Source organism: Hyperolius riggenbachi, chromosome 1 (genome assembly GCF_040937935.1).
Source record: "Hyperolius riggenbachi isolate aHypRig1 chromosome 1, aHypRig1.pri, whole genome shotgun sequence".
NCBI lineage: Eukaryota > Metazoa > Chordata > Amphibia > Anura > Hyperoliidae > Hyperolius > Hyperolius riggenbachi.
The window spans coordinates 526,029,315-526,043,219 of NC_090646.1; the positions used below are offsets into that span (position 1 = coordinate 526,029,315).

General features: G+C 43.7%; 1 protein-coding gene across 2 annotated transcripts in view; it reads left to right on the forward strand.

Annotated features, from left to right (window-relative positions):
- The window catches only part of RNFT2 (ring finger protein, transmembrane 2), a 100,879-nt gene extending 87,179 nt beyond the window's left edge, over positions 1–13,700 (forward strand). For both annotated transcript variants that reach the window (XM_068245994.1, XM_068245986.1), the window contains exons 8-10: positions 1,200–1,265; positions 6,418–6,519; positions 9,807–13,700. In XM_068245994.1, coding sequence (XP_068102095.1) covers positions 1,200–1,265; positions 6,418–6,519; positions 9,807–9,941 — 303 coding nt within the window. In that variant the 3' untranslated portion in view covers positions 9,942–13,700. The remainder of the gene's footprint in view (positions 1–1,199; positions 1,266–6,417; positions 6,520–9,806) is intronic.
- Positions 13,701–13,905: the final 205 nt, after the last annotated feature.

Sequence of the window (13,905 nt, forward strand, 5' to 3'; positions counted from 1 at the left end):
GTCCGCCTGCCGACTTGCCGACTCGCGGCAATGACGGGACCCGGTGGCGGCGGATCCAGGCAGCGGAGGACGGCGGCGTGGGAGCGATCCGTGCGTATGGGGCTGGAGGAAGCCCCAGGTATGTATGTGTCATCCTCTCTGGTTCCCTTTAAAGTCAAGGGCTGCCAGCTGTACGTTACATATATTTTAAGTCCCCATGTTTTTGTGAAGGCAAATGCTTATAGGAAAAACCACTTGCAGGTACTTTGTTTATATACCATTACAGTCAGGCATTAGTTAGGTAAGTGTCTTATTTCATGTTGGTAGATAATTTTAAAAGGAGTTTATCCAGAAAAAAAAAACATGGACAGCACAGTGGTTAGCACTCTTGCCTTTACAGCACTATAGCCCGAGGACACTATCTGTATATGTTTATCTCCTTATGTTTACTTGGGTTTCATCCAGGCACTGTTTTCCTCCCACATCCCAAAACATAACTGATGTCCACCACATTGTCCGTAGACTATGGTAGGGATTAGATACTGAGCTTTCCTTGTTCACAGCACAGTAGAGGCTTCTTGATGCACAGCTAAGAAGCAGCATATCTGTACAGTGATCCATTGCACACTGGCATCTGAAGTGATCATGGAAGATTGTTTTGGGTGACAGAATTCTTACATGGCTTTACAGAGGAGCTAATACAGCTCACTCTTTAGTAATGTGCATGTTGCTCATATATAGCTTTCATCTGAGACTTCTGATGTTTGGTTTGTGACAGGTTCCCTTTAATCAATCACAAAGGTTCAACAGAATTACCGTTTTTAATATATATGGTTGCTTTTATGCCTAATACACATTAATACACACAATCAGATTCTCTGGCAGATTTACTGCCAGATCGACTATTTCCAGCATGTCCGATCTGATTTCCGATCGATTTTCTGTTCACTTTTATGGAAAATTTATTGGAAATCAGATCAGACATGCTGAAAATCATCGATCTGCCAGAAAATCTGCCAGAAAATCTAATTGTGAGTATTATGCATTAGTCAGCACTAATTTCATTGTTGCTGGTCCTTGTACGGAAAGACCAGTAACATCCAAATTAGTCACTTTGGTAACAAAAGAGCTACTGCATGCGTGACTCTGCACCTGAATGTAAATAAAATGAATCATACTCAGTAACAGTTATCACATAAGTTCATTTGTTTTTTTTTCAGTCCTTTGACATCTACGGTCGAATTGGAGGTCTAAGAAAAGCAATGCGGATACTTTGCCACCCTCAGGTACTTATTAATAATTTTCTGTATTTACTGTACATTATGTCAGCATATTTCTCAGTACTTTACAGCAGCCGATATTACCAAGCATAAAAACAGGGAACACCAAGAGCCCCAATAGTGTAATTCGTACTGGACAAGGTGGCAATAAGTTTGTATTGCAAAATACTCACAAGTCAGGGTCACCAGCAGGCAACCACTGTAAAGGCAGGTGGGGAGATTGTCCTGACCCCACTCAGGATTAAAAAGTCGCTCTCTGTAGACAGGAAGAAAGGGTAGCAACCCTCCACCAAGGGTGGACTCAAAATTGTATACAATGAACAGAGGCGCCAAAAGTATAAGATTAGGTTAAATGAGCTTAACCCATTCAGGTTCCGTCGTTTTCACGTGAGAAATGTTCACCTCCCATTCATTAGCCTATAACTTTATCACTACTTATCACAATGCACTGATCTATATCTTGTTTTTTCCGCCACCAATTAGGCTTTCTTTGGGGGGTACATTTTGCTAAGAGCCACTTTACTGTAAATGCATTTTAACAGGAAGAATAAGAAAAAACGGAAAAAATTCATTATTTCTCAGTTTTCAGCCATTATAGTTTTAAAATAATACATGCCTCCATAATTAAAACTCATGTATTGTATTTGCCCATATGTCCCGGTTGTTACACCGTTAAAATTATGTCCCTATCACAATGTACGGCAACAATATTTTATTTGGAAATAAAGGTGCATTTTTTCCGTTTTGCATCTATCACTATTTACAAGTTTAAAATAAAAAAAATATAGAAATATTTTTAATCTTTACATTGATATTTAAAAAGTTTAGACCCTTAGGTAAATATTTACATGTTTTTTTTTTTTTTTTATTGTAATGTTTTTTTTTTATAGTAAACATTTTATTTGGGTAGTTTTGGGAGGGTGGGAGGTAAACAATAGATTTATAATGTAAATGTGTGTGAATTTAAATTTTTTTTTTACAGGTGTAGTATTACTTTTTGGCCACAAGATGGCGGCCATGAGTTTGTTTACATGACGTCACTCTAAGCGTAACGTACGCTTACAGTAACTCATCGGGAAGGGAACGGCCAGAAAAGGCGCAGCTTCCGAGAGAAGCTGTCGCTTTTTCAGCGGGGGAGAGGAATCAATGATCGGGCACCATAGCCGATACATTGATTCCCTGGCTACCGAATCCGCGCCCGCTTAATTTGAATCCTTGTGCAGATTGTTTGATACTCCTCCTTATATTGCCTGATGAAGCGAGGTTGAACCTACTAAACGCGTTGCATTTCTTTTTGGAGTTCCTAATAAATGTGTTTGACTGTCTGAATCGCAGTCGTTGTCGTGTCTGCTTGAGGGAGGTAAGACCACCACTTCCTCCTTCAATTTTGCCATTTAAGTTGGTTTTTAAGCTCATTTAATCTAATCTTATACTTTTGGCGCCTCTGTTCATTGTATACGATATTACCAAGCAGTCAGGGAGGTGTCGGTAAGAAATATGAGACAGTTTAACCACAACCTTTTTAGATAGACCGCTCTTGAGAAAAGATTATTTTTTGTTTCCAAACATCAGGTTAAATGGACTCATTGCTTCCTGGTAGCTCCTTCTGCCTGATTGGTATTAAACTTTACTGGTGGCTATATTATATATGTATGTTATGGTGCAGCTGGTCTATGTTTTGCCACCAATACTTTAGAATGCAGCCTTCACATAGTAATATCGCTAACAAAAACACTAGGTGTCTTACAGACATAGTACTGTATATGTGGTCATTTTAATAACTGAGCATATTGAACTAACCAGCTTCCCATACGTAGTCTCTTTATTAACTGATGTTATCTATCATCACTACTGTATTTACTGGTACTTAAAGGACAACTGAAGTGAGAGGAATATGGAGGCTGCCATATTTATTTCCTTTTAAACAATACCAGTTGCCTGGCAGTCCTGCTGGTCTATTTGGCTAATCTCGTCAGATCTGAGAATATTGTCAGAAACACCTGATCTGCTGCATGCTTGTTCAGGGTCTATGGCTAAAAGTATTAGAGGCAGAGGAACAGCAGGACTGCAAGGCAACTAGTATTGTTTAAAAGGAAATACATATGGCAGCCTCCTTATCCCTTTCACTTCAGTTGTCCTTTAAAGCAGGGTTCCCCAACCACCGGGCCGCGGCCCACTGCCGGTCCCTTGGCAGTTTCCAGCTGGGCCGCGGCGGGTCTGTCATCTTGCCCCTCCCCCCCGCGTGTGTTACTTTATGTGCGGGCGGCCGCTTCCGGATTCCCCCATGCGCCGCTCTGATTCATGCAGTACTATCTCCTATAACAGCAGCGCGTCTTGCGTCTGCTGTAAGGAGGGAAGGAGGCGGGGCAGCGGTTCCCATGGTAGCGGCTATGCATATCGCCGCTACAGGAAGCCGCTGCCCCGTCTCCTTCCCTCCTTACAGCAGACGCAAGACGCGCTGCTGTTATAGGAGGAGATAGTACTGCATGAATGAGAGCGGCGCATGGGGAATCCGGAAGCGGCCGCCCGCCCGCTCATAAGGTAACAGAAGCGGCGGCCGCGGGCACCACCTACGCATACTGGGCATTATACTAGCCATGCTGGGCACTATACTAGCCATAGCTGGGCACTATACTAGCTATAGCTGGGCACTGTACTAGCCATGCTGGGCACTATACTAGCCATGCTGGGGCACAATACTAGCCATGCTGGGACACTATACTAGCTATAGCTGGGCACTGTACTAGCCATGCTGGGGCACTATACTAGCCAAGCTGGGACACTATACTAGCCATGCTGGGCACTATACTAGCCATGCTGGGCACTATACTAGCCATGCTGGGACACTATACTAGCCATACTGGGACACTATACTAGCCATGCTGGGGCACTATACTAGCCATGCTGGGCACTATACTAGCCATGCTGGGACACTATACTAGCCATGCTGGGCACTATACTATCCATGCTGGGGCACTATACTAGCCATGCTGGGCACTATGCTAGCCATGCTGGGACACTATACTATCGATGCTGGGGCACAATACTAGCCATGCTGGGGCACAATACTAGCCATGCTGGGACACTATACTAGCCATGCTGGGCACTATACTAGCTATAGCTGGGCACTGTACTAGCCATGCTGGGCACTATACTAGCCATGCTTGGGCACAATACTAGCCATGCTGGGACACTATACTAGCCATGCTAGGACACTATACTAGCCATGCTGGGACACTATACTAGCCATGCTGGGACACTATACTAGCCATGCTGGGACACTATACTAGCCATGCTGGGCACTATACTAGCTATAGCTGGGGCACTATACTAGCCATGCTGGGACACTATACTAGCCATGCTGGGCACTATAGTAGCTATAGCTGGGCACTATACTAGCCATGCTGGGGCACTATACTAGCCATACTGGGGTAACCATACTAGCCATGCTGGGCACTTTACTAGCCATACTGGGGCACTATACTAGCTATACTGGGGTAACTATACTAGCCTAGCCATGCTGGGCACTTTACTAGCCATACTGGGGCACTATACTGGGCACTTTACTAGCTATACTGGGGCACTACCTACCCATACTGGACACTATATTAGCTATACTGGGCGCTATACTAGGGCACTACCGACCCATACTGGGACTATACTAGCTATACTGGTCACAATACTAGCTATACTGGGGTGCTATACTAGCTACACTGGGGTAACTATACTAGCCATACTGGGGCAACTAAACTCCCTATACTGAGGCAACTATGCTAGCTATGCCGCCGCACCCCAGCCCCGCCCCCCGTAACCCGCTGGGCACGACACTGTCCACTAGGTCGCGCACGCAATAAGCCCCCCCCCCCCCCCAGGCCTCGGAGATAAATTTGGTCAGTAAGTGGTCCTCGGGCCGGAAAAGGTTGGGGACCCCTGCTTTAAAGTACAACTGAAGTGAGAGGGATATGGAGGCTGACATTTATTTCATTTTAAACAATGCAGATTGACTTGCTATCCTGCTGTGCCTCTGTTCTACTACGTTTAGCCATAGACCCTGAAATCCCTAAACAGGGCAGCCACCATGTCCCTCACAGTTCAGGTGTAATTTCAATACTTTTTTTCTGTATGCAACTTTTTATAGATACTAAATCCAGTATTGAAGCATTTAATGAGTTATGGGTAATCTGTTCTACCTGTAACATTTTCTATTGTGGTCATCAGGCCACACAGATTAGACAGACAGGGGATGGTTGTTGGGCATGCAGAGCGCAAACTCACAGCTGTTATGACTGATGTATACAGCTCAGCTGAGAAGCATGTTCATTTCTACGCATAGAAGACAGAGGAGTGAGGCCAGCAATGTCTTGCTTTGAAGTAATACAACAGAGAATGGCAGGGAACATCATACCCAGTAGATCACCAATCCCTATGGAATGATCAACACCTGAGGAGGCTGGTTCATCCACAGAGGTTTGGATCAGGTGACCATTCTCAAATGTAAAAGTGGAGAGACCGAGAGCCCAATATAGTGTAGTATGTTAATAACATATGAATATAATGAAACGTGAGCTGTGTATACTCACAAACATGGGTTACCACATAGGCAACCACTGTATCGGCAGGTGAGGAGACTAAACCTGTCCTCAGGGTTAAGAAGTCGCTCTCTGTAGATCGGAGAAAAGGGGGTAGGTGACCCCTCCACCAAGGGTGGACACAATATAGCATTAAGAGAACAGAGGCGCCAGCAGGATAAAATTGACCAAAATGTTTAAAAATCTCTTGGAGGAAGCGGTGGACTTACCTCCACTAAGCAGACACGAAAGACTGTCTGTATAAATATAAGTACATTTATTGAAAAGTACCCCAAAAAGGTGCAACGTGTTTCGCAGGCAGCACCCGCTTCATCAGGCAGTAATATGGGGACAAACAGAATTTCTGCAACAGCAAGTGAAGTGCCTCTGTGACACACCGCTGTTCTCTTAATTATCAAATGTGTTTGCCTAGCTTTAGCTCCTAACATAAACCAGATTTTGATATTTCAGCTCAATAATGCGTATAGCATAACGTTGTCTTTGACATAACTTGATATTAAGTGTCTTTTTTTCATGACATTGGTTGAAATCGTTCAGAAGTATCTGCAATTTTCTGTTATCTTATACAGAAGTATGGTGTTCCTGCCAGCAGCCAGCAATGCAGAGAAGCTGGGAGTTTATGTGCCATATGCCAGAGATTCTTCAAGGATCCCATGATCTTAATATGCCAGGTAATAGGCTGTTTCAAAACTATTTTTTTTTTATTTTTGTCCAGTGCAGGAGCTGATGTATGGTCACTGGTCAGGCAGTTGTGGGCGTGGCTATTGTCACTGCCTGTATACCTATCTTTGGAAGTACAGACAATTTCAGTGGACACATTTCTTAAGAAAAGGACACTGTGTTAAAGATAAACTCCAGTGAAAATAATGTAATAAAAAAGTGCTTCATTTTTTACCATAATTATGTATAAATGATTTAGTCAGTGTTTGCTCATTGTAAAATCTTTCCTCTCCCAGATTCACATTCTGACATTTATTACATGGTGACATTGGGCTCTATTCATAAAACCTTACCGCAAGTTTTCCGCTCAAAACAGCGGGTTTTCTCGTCCATTTAGCAAAGTGGGTATTTATAAAAGCTGTTCCCGCATGAAAATCTACAATCCCCCAGCAGAGCGAGAAATTTCCGCCTTCTCCAGTGTTTTTCTAGATTAATCTAGAAAAAAGTAACAAAATGGCCATTCATAAAGATTAGAGGAAGCGGTATGTGGACGGGAAATACCGCTTCCTCTGATTTTGCGGATTCCATACAAGTGAATGGGACAGACCTCCCAGAGAGAGCAGTGCACGGAGGGACTCTGCCGGCGGAAGTGTTTCCGCATGCCTTCCGACAGCTTACCGCCAGCTTTCAGCGGGAGATCTCCGCTCTGCGATCGCAGCTTTCAAGATTTCTTTGAATGACCACCCAGAAGTGTAAAATACCGCTGCGGTATTTTACCTCCAGGAGTTTTTTCGCCACATCTTTTTTATGAATAGAGCCCATTGTTACTGTGGGCAGGTTATGTAGCTGTTTCTAGCTGTTCTGGCTGTTACAGACAGCTGTAAACAGCCATTTCCTGTCTGTGAACATTGTTACATTGTGGCAGTTTGCCCAGAGTACCGCGGTACTCAGAGCTTCTTGTGGGAGGGGTTTCAGCACAAAATCAGTCACACAGCGCCCCCTGATGGTCTGTTTGTGAAAAGCATTCTATTTCTCATGTAAAAGGGGGTATCAGCTACTGATTGGGATAAAGTTCAATTCCTGGTTGGAGTTTCTCTTTAAGTTTGCTCCAGGTTTACTTGTAAAGTACTTCCAGTGTAAAATAGACTGCAATGTCTGGCTGGACAGTGTACTGGTTAAAGGCTCTACCTCTGACACAGGTGACCTGGGTTCAAATCTCGGCTCTTAATGTTCTGTAAGCCAGCACCGATTCAGTAAGGTGGTCTTGGGCAAAACTCCTTAATACTGCTACTGCCGACTGAGCGCACCCTAGTTGCGGACTGAAAGCTCAAGCGCTTTCAGTCTGCCAGGAGAAAAGCACAAGATAAATGTTATTTGTCTTGTCAATGTAAAGTTCTCTATTAATGCTGCAAATATCGGCAGGTGGTAAAGTGAATCACTTACCCTCTTGCCTGTAAGTCATTAATGACAGAAACTGTGCCGCCTCCAGCTGCGGCCATGTTTTCCAAAGTCCTCCGAACAGTGGCGGACACAGCCAGCAGCTGGCCCCTGACAGGCAGCTAAAAGTGGGTGTGGTCATAACTAAAGTGGGTGTGGTTACACATTGCATATATTTACCAATACAGTCTATGGCATGCATGTCAAACTCTGGCCCGCAGGCCAAATTTGTCCCTCAGAGCCATTAAATTTGGACCTCAAGTGGTTTCCCCACTTTGCGTTATGTTTGGCCCACTCTAGACCACCAGGGAAGCTATATTGGAGGTGAAACCCTAAATCACCAGGGAAGCCATATGGGGAGGGAGGAGGAAAGCACTAAACACTAGGGAACTGTATAGGGGAGGGGGAGGGCCACTAGACACCAGAGAACGTTATAAGGGAGGAAGGTGGCCAGTAGACATTGAGGTTGGCCCACAACTAGGTCCCAGTGTACCTGGTGGGGGTGGGCATATAAATTACCTGGTGGGGGGGTGGGCATATAGATTACCTGGTCGGAGGTTGGAAGGTGGGCATATAGATTACCCGGTGGGGGTGGGCATATAGATTACCTGGTGGGGGGTGGGCATATAGATTACCTGGTCGGAGGTTGGAAGGTGGGCATATAGATTACCTGGTGGGGGTGGGCATATAGATTACCTGGTGGGGGGTGGGCATATAGAATACCTGGTGGGGGTGGGCATATAGATTACCTGGTGGGTGGGTATATAGATTACCTGGTGGGGGGTGGGCATATAGATTACCTGGTGGGGGTGGACATATAGATTACCTGGTGGGTGTGGCCATATAGATTACCTGGTGGGGGTGGGCATATGGATTACCTGGTGGGGGTGGGCATATAGATTACCTGGTCGGAGGTTGGAAGGTGGGCATATAGATTACCTGGTAGGGGTGGGCATATAGATTACCTGGTGGGGAGTGAAAGGGTGGGCATATAGATCACCTGGTGGGTGGGTATATAGATTACCTGGTGGGGTTGGGCATATATATTACCTGGTGGGGGGTGGAAGGGTGGGCATATAGATTACCTGGTGGGGGTGGGCATATGGATTACCTGGTAGGGGTGGGCATATAGATTACCTGGTGGGGAGTGAAAGGGTGGGCATATAGATCACCTGGTGGGTGGGTATATAGATTACCTGGTGGGGTTGGGCATATATATTACCTGGTGGGGGGTGGAAGGGTGGGCATATAGATTACCTGGTGGGGGTGGGCATATAGATTACCTGGTGGGGGGTGGCAAGGTGGGCATATCTCCCTCTCTTCCTCACCTACTCTAATGCGCGGCGGAAGGAAGATACGAGAAAGCTTCAGCGGGCTAATGCAGACATTAGAGCTCCAGCCTGCAGGTCCACGCTGTCTCCTCCTCAGCAACACCGCTCACACGCGCTGAGTCAGGAAGCTGTGCGAGCCGTGTTGCTGAGGAGGAGACAGCATGGACCTGCAGGCTGGAGCTCTAGCGTATGCTTTAGCCCGCTGAAGCTTTCTCGTATCTTTATTCCGCCGCACATTAAGGGGGGGGGGACGAGGAAAAGGAGGGAGAATAAGAGGACTTCTTAACAAAACCATATTATTTGATTTATTATGTTCCATACAAACACATCATGCATCCTTCAGGCTTCCATCAATATAAAGCCCCATGTCACTCTCCGTGCTCCTGTTCCATGCGCCCCTAGCATTCCTAGCACTTCCTGTATTTAGCACAAGAACTATTAGTGCGTTTTTTTAGGACTTCTTTAAAATGGCACGATATTGAACTACTGCATGCATAATGTAACTGATTCTTGTTTTCTGATTTCTCTAGCATGTGTTTTGTGAGGAGTGCCTGTGCCTTTGGTTTGACAGAGAGAAGACCTGTCCACTATGCCGTTCTATAGGTGTGGAGACTCTGCGCCTGTGGAAGGACGGCTCTACTTCTGGCCATTTCCAGGTGTATTGACCTACGCAAAGACAAGATCGTAGAGCTTAATGCACTTGTTATCTCTTTTAATAGGCAAGGTCCAGTGAGTGTACTTCACTTACATCCATTCTCCAGTCCTTGTTTCAGCAGACTGAAAGCCTAAGAAAACCTTGGAAGTCAGATTGCTGCCATTGTTTGTACCTTGTCAGGGGCATGCAGTGCCTGTGTCATACAATTCATTTGCTGAGGTGCACATCAGTGGCATCCCAGGACCTCCTCTGAGCTTCTGCTTCTGGCATGAGGTCCAGTGGTACCAAATAGGTTCAGTTGGCCTTTAAATATTGGAGAACTAGCCAAGATAATCATGTTGTCTGTGCTACCTTCTGCAACTTCTTGAGGAAATGGTATTGTCAGGTATCAGTGCTAGAAAAAAGCATCCAGGTCACATTTTCCTAAAACCAACATTCTGTCTGTAATATGTTTACCCATTGCTGCTCAGTACTGTATATAAAAAGGGGAAGGCATGCTGCACTCCAGAAACTTATAAACCAATACATTATGTGTTATGGCAGCACAGTGGGGTAGAGGAAGGCACTCTCGCTTTGCAGCACTGGGTCCCCGATTGGAATCCCAGCCAGGGTACTATCTGCCCAGAGTTTGTATATTCTCCCTGTGTCTGTGTGGGTTTCCTCCGAGCACTCAAGTTTCCTCCCACATCCCAAAAACATATAGATAAGTTTCCCCCTACAAATACCTATGGTAAGGTTTAGATTGTGAACCCCCCAAAGGAGAGTGACAAGATTATATTCTCTCTGTAAATGCCAACATTTAGAAGATGCCAGCACTATATAAATAATAATTATGTTACATATTTACATAGTTTGGTTGAAAAAAGACATCCGTCCATCAATTTCATACAGAAAAAAGAAAAAAACACCATCCTGAATACGCACATATTCCAGTTGATCCAGGGGAAGGCGAAAAACCTTACAAGGCCTGGGCCAATTAGGCTTAAAAGGGAAAAATTATTTCCTGACTCCAGATGACAGTCAGATAAATCCTTGGATTAACTCTCCTGGGAATTACCTACGAATTATATTATGGATGCCCTTCAATGCAAGGAAAGCATCCAAGCCCTCTTTAAACGTATATATAAAGTTTGCCATAACTACTTCCTAAGATATGATTTTCCCAATTTGAACCACTCTGTGAAGGACCCCTTTCTAAATTGATAGCAAAAACTTTTTTCCTCCATATTCAAATCATGTCCCCTTGTCCATTGTACAACCTTAGGAACAAAAAGCTCATCTGCCAAGCTTTCGTATTGCCCTCTGATGTATTTCTACATGATAATCAAGTCACTTCTCAGTCAACTTTTTTCCAAACTAAATAAACCCAGTTTGTCCAACCTTTCTTGGTAAGTGAGATCTTCTATTCCTATGTGATGTGTGGTCTGCAGTGCTAAGTACTCACAATTCTTTACGGTTATTTTTTTTGTGAAAACTTATGTAAGGCTGGGTGCACACATGAGCTGTGCGAAATCGCAAATGTTTTGCCGAAATGGCGATTCATTAAATTTGCATGTGATTTTTCAGTTGTATTTGTTTGCATTTTAACATATAATATTAAAATGCTGCAGAAATTTTTTTACTGTAAATGCAGGCTTGTTTCTACTCTCAATGCAAACATGGAACGAACACATAAAATTCACAGGAACGAACGCATAAAATTCCAAGATCTTGAGTGGGCCATAGGAATACATTGCATGTGCCGCTCGCAGCCTTACGCTCAACACACACCATACAATCTTGGTTGTTCAATCTTACCACTTTCATGTAGTATAAGAGCTTATCCAATCAATCATTAAAGGTATTTTCAATCTAATGGCCCTTATACTACATAGATTTGGTAAATCTGTACAACCAAGATTGTATGGTGTGTGTTGAGCTTTAAAGAGACACTGAAGCGGAAAAAAATGATGATATAACGATTTGTATGTGTAGTACAGCTCAGAAATAAAACCTTAGGAGCAGAGACATACGTCTAATGTTGTTCCCAATACAGGAAGAGTTAAGAGACTTAAGTTGTTATCTATGCAAAAAAGCCATTGAGCTCTACGACTTTCAAAGTCGCAGAGAGCTCTGAGTTCTGAAGGTTGTTATCTGAGCTTTCAGTCAAGGATTTTCTTTTTCTCTGCCAGAGGACAGGTCAATAGTTCACAGCCTGCTCTGTAGAATCATTTTGAATGCTGAGTGTTGTGTAAACTGCACATATTAGAGAATGATGCAATGTTAGAAAAAACACTATATAACTGAAAATAAAAATATGAGAATATTTTCTTTGCTATTAATCTTCTAGTAATTATCCGTTCTACACAACCAATTCATTATATCCTTTTTTTTTTCCGCTTCAGTGTCTCTTTAAGCTAAATTCTAATATTACGGCCTCAATGTGCCCTAGCGTGCACCCAGCCTAAAAAACAGCCCAAAAATAAAGGCATGTGTCAGTGCTGATAACATTTCTTTACGGCACAGAGAGTGTCATTATTTCTGAAAGATCAGGAAGCAATTTTAGTTGAAATCTCAGTTGGCATCTCCATTTCTTGAGATACTAGGGCAGGGGTAGGGAACCTATGGCTCGGGAGCCATATGTGGCTCTTTTGATGGCTACATCTGGCTCACATACAATTCAGTAGGGGTTGATTCACTAAGCTACACTGCTCAAGCAGCGCAGCTTAGTGTGACAGCGCAAATAAAATGTTCAAAGTAGGCACACTACTGCTGTAGTGTGCACTACTAACTTACTTGTGCTCCCCCCAAAATGAACAGCTGCTTCAATTGTCCCACTCTGGACCCTGTGAGATCCAATGACTTTGTAGGACAAGATCTCGTCCTACAAAGTGAATCAACCCCCAAATCAGCTAGATAATTGTACAAGCTGTTAGTCAGTATTTCTCCTGTCTGGCTCTCGGGGAAATTGCTGATGTTGCTGAAACCCAAGAGAAGCTGAAGACATGTCTTACACTTCCGCTGCCTGGAGGATCAACTGTGTGCACATCACCATGGCAACAGGACGTGAGCCCTTTGCTGCGCATGAGCACTATCCCAGTTTGAAACATGGTACGGCTCTCACAGAATTACATTTTAAAATATATGGCGTTTATGGCTCTCTTAGCCAAAAAGGTTCCTGACCCCTGTACTAGGGCAATGAGTTAGACTCCTTTGTGAGAGTCCTTGAAAGCAGAAAGAAACGGTTCTCTTGAGTTTCTTGAAATAAGTGCATGTTTTTATTTATTCATTAGGCAGAAATAATAGGTGCATTGCCTCTATGTCTGGTCATGTGCAATTTCTTTTAGCAGCAGCAGCTTCAGAGATCTCCTTAGTGATGTGTGCACAGTAAGGTTGCTGGCAACATCTCCTGTGTCATAGTCTCTGAGATAAAAACAAGGACACACTTTCTGTGCTCAGTGTGGAGTGTTTAGCTTACGACCTAGAGATTTGCACCTTATATCGATATCATAGACTGGAGCATGGGTGATATCATCAGCAACTACAGTACATCTTTTAACCAAATCACTGGAAATGTGACTGGTCACCTGGAAACAACTTTCACTGCATATATCAAAGCAGTATATTATTTCTGTCCCGTGCACTTGGCATTAAAAGAACATACTGCCTGTCATGCTTGTTGCAGTACCAGGAGCCTGGACATATGGAATACTTTACTTCTAAGAGTAAAACATTTTAATAGTGTTGCATACTGATTATGTTAATACCTTTATGTACAAATAAAGTTCCATCGGGTTAAATATTGACTGTTTTTGAGTTTGTATTTATTACTGTACTGTATATACAGCAGCGTTACAGAAGTTATTATTGGCGCCATCTATATATAATGTTTCAGCACCTCCAAATGCTTAAATTGCTGCTTGCAAAGTGGGTGGAGCTTCCAGATGATGCCAGAGCTGCTCATTACAAGGTAAGAAATGCCAATCAAAACGGTA